The sequence below is a fragment of the Euphorbia lathyris genome, chromosome 1 (assembly GCF_963576675.1).
Source record: "Euphorbia lathyris chromosome 1, ddEupLath1.1, whole genome shotgun sequence".
Lineage (NCBI taxonomy): Eukaryota > Viridiplantae > Streptophyta > Magnoliopsida > Malpighiales > Euphorbiaceae > Euphorbia > Euphorbia lathyris.
This window is the reverse complement of record NC_088910.1, coordinates 119,836,486-119,843,539: the sequence shown is the minus strand read 5'-3', so window position 1 is coordinate 119,843,539 and position 7,054 is coordinate 119,836,486. Positions and strand designations below refer to the sequence as shown.

The 7,054-nt window shown below is 32.4% G+C and overlaps 1 protein-coding gene across 1 annotated transcript; it reads right to left on the bottom strand.

Moving 5' to 3' along the window:
* Positions 1-1,336: 1,336 nt before the first annotated feature.
* LOC136219275 (alpha-1,3-arabinosyltransferase XAT3-like) lies at positions 1,337-5,831 on the bottom strand. Its single transcript, XM_066006610.1, has 4 exons — positions 5,693-5,831; positions 5,414-5,491; positions 5,223-5,327; positions 1,337-2,611 (listed from the first exon to the last, which is right to left on the bottom strand). The coding sequence occupies exons 1-4, from the start codon at positions 5,829-5,831 to the stop codon at positions 1,494-1,496; spliced, it is 1,440 nt and encodes a 479-aa protein (XP_065862682.1). The 3' UTR covers positions 1,337-1,493.
* Positions 5,832-7,054: the final 1,223 nt, after the last annotated feature.

Sequence of the window (7,054 nt, the reverse complement as noted above, 5' to 3'; positions counted from 1 at the left end):
CAATTGCTCGATCCTCAATTGACAGTGAGTACAAAGCTATTGTTAATGCCATGACTGAGCTTCTTTGGTTTAAATCCCTGCTTTCGGGCTTGAGCTTTCCTCTACCTACACATGTTCACCTTTGGTGTGATAACGTTGGGGCAGTATATCTCACTTCGAATCCAGTGTTTCATACTCGTACCAATCACATTGAGCTTGATTATCATTTTATTCGTGAATAAGTTCAAAGTGGATTCCTCAGCGTTCGTTTCATCCCAACTGATGATCAAGTTGCAGATACTCATCAAGCCACTAGCTACTGCTCACTTCACTATGCTTTGCTCTCACCTTTATGTCCGTGCCCACAATCGGCTTGAGGGGGGGGTGCTAGAGATAATGTTACACATTATCTCTTAATTAGATTCTTATCTAGTTAATTAGTGTTTATATTTATTCATAGCATATACTGTGTACTAACTCATGTATTTATCACTATAAATAGAATACATCAGGCCTAACCTTAATTAAGGGAATTCATTATATTCTTATATTTCTCTCTATCTATCTCCGTTTTACATATATTCTTATATTATATTCACCGATTATTTATTATACATTAACAGTAATATTATTTTACATGATATAATAGCAAAAAAAAATTAGGAAAATGTTCTTCGACAGTACCTTCGAACAATTTCTTTTTCTTACCTTATATATTTGTGTAAATAAATAAAGAGTTGTTATTGTTATTTAATTTTCGTGCATGCATGTCATCAAATATTTGATTGGATCGTTGATTATTCTATATTCTTTTGTTACTACTATACTATATATGTATCACGATGACCTAATAAGAATGGCCGTATATATTTTCATTAATTATATTCTATAATATAAAATGGTTGGTGCACTTGTTTATTAAAAGGAAATGGAAAGTTGCAAATATTATATAATTGTAGTTAATAAGTTGCCATCAATACAAAAAAAATAAAAGCTTAATATATCATTTGTTCTCTTAATTTATCAAAAAAAAAAAAAAAAAACACTTGATTGGCCTTTTTGAATTTTTAAAGTGTCTCGATAACCTTCTCAACTTGTATAATATGTTTAGTTAGTTCACTGAACTTGCATAAATGTTATTAACCGATTACTCAGTTACAAAAAAAAAAAAAAAGTTAAATACGGAAGATGTATTGCATGTGTCGTAGAATGTTATTACATAATTCACAGACTAGATTAAAAAAGAAGTTCTTATTTATTCAACTATAAAACTTATCTTCTCTAATGTTAGAACCACACACCCCGAACTTGATCATTTTACTTTTTTTTAGACGCGTGCAATACATTTTTCTTATTTAACTTACATTTTTTTTTGCAACCGAGTGATCAATTGATTACATTTTATATAAGTTTAAAGGGATAACTGAACATTTTATACAAATTGAAGGGGCTATCGAGATATTTTGAATGTTCGGGAAGTTCAGCTACAAGTGATGTATTAAGAGAAAAATAAATTAGTGATGAAGAAGCTCTAAAGCTTTGAACAAAGTGGGTCTAAACCTATTCAAATGAAGGCTTATATTTTGATTATCAAAGTAAATAGACTTAAAAACCATCCAACCCTGTTTCTGAATGGCATAAGGGTCTCTTAATACGACGTCGTCAGAAGGGTATTGTTGTACTAATGAACTTTCATCAATACTTATTTTATACTCCAAGTATCTTATATTCATATCCTTAGAAGGCTCTTCAAAATATCTTTTGGATACCCATTCTGCCCCTCCAAAGGGTACCACTTGAATCAAGATAGCATTTTCCGGGAGGAAAAGAATGTTGGTTAAACCAGCACCATGAACTCCCAAAACGACGTCGCAGGAGTTCATCACCTTCGCCGAAGTTGTAACATCTGCATCTGGTTCATGTACAACCACTTTGAATCCCAACGTTTTCGCCATTTTCGCAATCGAATCAACGTTCGTAAAAGCTCGAGATCGTTTCCTTGAAATGATTAGAAGCCGAGGCCGAGATCGAGATCGAGATCGAGTCATTGAAATGATTTTGAGAGCTCTTGTCTTTTTCAAGGAATAGGAACTTCTCAGAAACTGCCGGAAATCTTTCATCGGAATAGGATCAACGCTAAGCTCTCTGTTGGATTGGCGTTTAAGGCCGACAGTTATGCTATTGAAGCAAAGGATACCGGCGGTGCTTCTGTCGGCGTCGATGATGTCGAATTTCGATAAGGCGTTGAGGATTGTTCTGAACTTGGAAAGCAACCAGGGTTTGTTGTCGGTGACGAGGAGTTGTACGGAGCCGTTGAAACGTCGGGCGGTGGAGTAGAGAGGGAGAATAACGTCGGTGAATAAGTGGAAGTGGTTGCCGGAATATCCTCCGAGGGAGAAAAGGATTGCGGAAGTATTGTATGTTAGAGAGCATTGAGGGGGATTGGATAGGGGTTTCAGAGACCATTCTCGGACACTGTTCATTGCTTGGAAATCGCCGTTCCGGGCATAGGGACGTATTCTCCATTGTGGTTGTTCAGATGAAACGATAAACACAGTAGATATATTTCCATTTATTCTTATGTCCCCTTTCATCTCGCACAACTCCGTTCTTTCTCGCTTTTCGCACATTTCTGCATTTTCAATTTTAAAATGTATCAATAAAAGTATTTTTCACATCCACCTTGATGATCACGTGAATTTGGTTATTTGCCGTTAGATGTAGGCTGATTAAATCTAAATCTTAGGATGTTTTGAATCTCCACCTTAGGATTTTAATCAGCCTAGATCTAACGGTGAATGACCAAATTCACCATGATTATTAGGGTCCGTGTGAAACTACTAGAAAAAAACATGTCCAACAGTTGATACCCACAACCACTCAATATAAATGCTACATCATCAATTTAATAAACTTCATTTTATTAAACTATCTAACTTAAATAGTTATCAATTTAAACTTTATAATCACACGAAGGATCTACCAATTAATTAATTAGACCCTACTATATTATTTTAAAAATAAAAAAATATATTATCAAAATAGTTAAAAGCTCAATATCGAGTAGTTGATAAGTGTTCAATATATTAAACCCACTTCAATAGAAGAGAGTTTAATAAAGGAGTATAATAAGTGATTTATTAGAGCATCTCCAATGCAAGGTGCTTGAAAGAGTTCTTAATGAGTTGGAGAGTACTTGAAAGAATGCTTGATGAGGCTGAGGATAGGGGTGCACGTGGTCGGTTAACCAGTCCATTAAGGTTAATTCGGTCGGTTAACCATTTTATCGGTTTTTTAAATACACTAACCGTACACTAGTCCACTAAATTCGGTTAACCACTAATCGGTTAACCAATTATTCGGTCGGTTAACCTTTTTATTTCGGTTTCTAACCATTAGTAACTAAACATAAAAATAATAAAAGAATTCAAATTAAAATTTATTGCCAAATAAAATAAACTGATACATTTTAAAGTTTATGACATTAACTACCAACCAAATCAAAGTTTAATAAACTGACTTATAAATATTAACTGAAAATATCAAATCACATGATATGGTAAGGTTTTATTCTATCCTAAGTAGAGACATATGCAGAACTTTCTATCCCAAAAATTAAAACTATAAAAGAATAATGATCATGAACCCTAATTTTTTTTGCCTCATGTAAATTAAAATTTCTATAAACTCCATTTCAACATAGGATAGTTAATGGATTGTATATCAGTTTTTTTTCCGAAACTTAGTAACTTAGTAAGTGTAAATAAAATAGCATAATAATAAATTAATAATGGATGGATTGTATAATATAATCGGTGGAATAGAGTGGATTAATATTGTTAATATAATTGATTTTTTATATATTTTTAATATTTTATAAATATTCGGTCGGTTTCGGTTAACCACGGTTTTTGAAATACAAAAACCGTAACCGTAACCATTAACCACTATTTTTAAAATTAAAAACCGTACACTAATCCATCGGTTTCGGTTAACCTTATTTTCGGTTTGGTTTCGGTTTGGTTTTTCGGTTTTTCGGTTTTCCGGATTTTTGTGTGCACCCCTATCTGAGGATGCTTGAAAGAGTGCCTTTTATTGGAGTAACAAATGTTGTTTAAATAATTATTCCAATATTGTCGATTTTTGGCACGTATTTGACACCCTTACTTTTTTTTAATATACAAAAATAATTTAGTTGCCTACTATTAGTGTAATTAAATTACAATATTTATTATTAAAATAAATTATATATAAAATAATGATTTGTTGGACCATAGTAACAACTTTTAAAAGTTCTTAGCATTGAGCCAAAGGTGATGCTAATAAGAGAGAAAATAAAATATTATATTTTGAGATTATTTGTTAAGTTTTAACATCGTTTACTGTTACATTAAGACTGCCCTCAATTTAAAAATGTATCCATATTCCAAAAAATTCGGTACCAAAATAAATTATCCAAAGAAAATCACCTTTTAGTAGCATTGGGTGAGAATTTGTTGTATTAGAGAATATGAGCAGATTCTTGTCATTCTTTATGTCAAGTTTCACCTCTTCAACATAAACAAACATCATTATATATGTTACCAACTAATTAAGAGTTAAACATTAATATTAATTGTCAATTTGGTTAGAGTTGTTTGGGTAAATTACATCCATTGCCATTAACTTTATCCATTTTAACATTATGATCACCATACTTCAATTCTTAACGTATAACTATTGAACTTTACACTTTTTAACACCTGTAGCCACTCAATTTTAACCAACTCCTCAAAATAACCGTTAACGACCTCAAAATGAAAATATTCAAGAATTAAAGTTGTTCAAAATGATATTTACCATGAAACCAAATTTTTAATTTTCCAAAATCACATTTTCTGGAGCTTTATCTCTCCCAACCAAACAATACCTAAATGACCTCAAAACGAAAATTTTCAAGAATTAAAGTTCCTTAGAATATCATTAACTCTTTGATTTTTTTTTATTTTGAGACCGTCAACGATAGTTTTGAGACGTTGAATAACCGTCGGTATTAAAAAGTGTAAAGTTCATTGACCAAAATGTTAAAATAGGTAAAATTCAGTGGTCATGGGTGTAATTTACCCTACATATGCAACACTTTTTCTTATTTCTCTCTTTTTAAATAAAAGAGGAATCATTCTCTTTACTGCATTGAATTCTATCAAACTGAACTGATTGATACTGAAATTAAGTAACAAATAACGGGATCTTAACTCACTTACCAGTATCTAATTTCAATTTGTGAGATGTGCTAGTGTCATTAGTATCTAATTTCAATTTGTGAGAGGTGGTAGTATCATTTGGCAGGAGGAATGTAACTTCTTCTTCTGCATATTCAAAAAGCAACATTAGATTTAGACAAGATAATGGGAAAATCTAGTGATGATGTGTAGAATGGATGAAGAAAACCAACCCTTGTTAGAAGAGAATATGGCTGTAACATTAAGAGTGTTGAGTTTTTGGTCACTTTTAATGGACAACCTTAAATTCACTACAAATCAAACCAAACCAATTAGAATTAGACGATACCGGTTATGTTCACATGGACTCTAATGACTAAATAAATCTGTTCATTCACCGTTAGATCTAAGCTCATTTACAGAATACAAATTAGCCTAAATCTAACAGTTAATGACTAAATTCATACGATGACAGAAAAGAGAAAACTTGTATGAGAGTTGTAAAAACTTACAAACTGGAAAAGGAGTGAAAAAAGACTTAAAAACAGTAGAGAAACTGAAAAGAAAAACAAGAAAAACAAGCAATCCTCCATATCCCAACTTCTTCTTCTCTTGCTTGCTAAAGCTTCTGGAGAGCAAACTATCATACATCTTTGGTTTATTCAACCCTGAAATGAAGCAGAAAGATTGAGTGAGTGGCTATTTTTATTTAATGTGATATTATTGCTCCGCACGTATATTAATATATGCTAACAAACTTCATCAAATCATCATTTTTTCCAAATTGTTTTAGAGAATTTTGTGGTTGACTCTACTGACAATTATCATTTTCCATGATTAGTTAGGTATTACTTAATAAATATATGTTTTTGGATTCCAGCTTCTGATTGATAGCTACAATTTAACCAACTATATATATATATACTAATAATCATCACCATCACTACAAAGTTTTCCTCATATTCCTTTGTTATTTCACCTTCATAACATGTAAACTTGTATATAAATATCATTTTTATATGAAAATTTATTTAAAAGTTTAAAATAGAAATTTAGATACCTTTTACACCCCAAATATGAGTTCATTTCGTCTTTTTATAACTACGTTTATAATAACAACTTTTCATATATATATCATAGAGAGAGTAGACCAAAAAGTTGGGCAGTCCTGATTTGTGCCCAGCACCAACCTTGATAAACAGAAAATAAATGAAAGGAAGAAAAGAAAGAGAGAAGCAAATTAGATGAATTGTATTAATCTTAGTTTAATGAACATTGATATCGTACAAAACGAATCACGTGGTGGAATTGTGACCCTAAGATCAATCGCCATGTGTAACAAGTCAAACCTATGGGGGAAACTCCTATGCGGCTAGGTCAGGAGTTCCATATTACAAAGGACTTCTCCTATAACCATACTCCTAACATTTAAAGGATTCCTAGCAAACAAAGGATTCGACCTAACCCTATATATAGACAGGCATAACAACATCCTACGGTACGTTAATTATTATCTTACAACTAGTTCATACTCTTCAACCCTTCCTAAGCACCTAACTGACTCCGACCAATCTAACCTTGGTTTTGTTTTATAGGTTGATATAGTCAAAGTTCAGATATACACGGTTATCATTAGTGTGGTGAGCGTGGATTGAGAACAAAACGAATGATAAATCAAATCATTCAGAGATGGCAGAATCAAGTCGCATCCTTCCAGAAGTTTAGCGGAATAATAGAGAAGAATCCAATCAAGAAGCTGAGTGTCGGCCACAGTTGGAACCTCAATACCAATTATTGGTGGATGAAGTCTCTCGAAGATTTGGGCAAAACTTGGTGCGATGCAAAAAGAGACGGACGATGTAAGAGGTGCACAC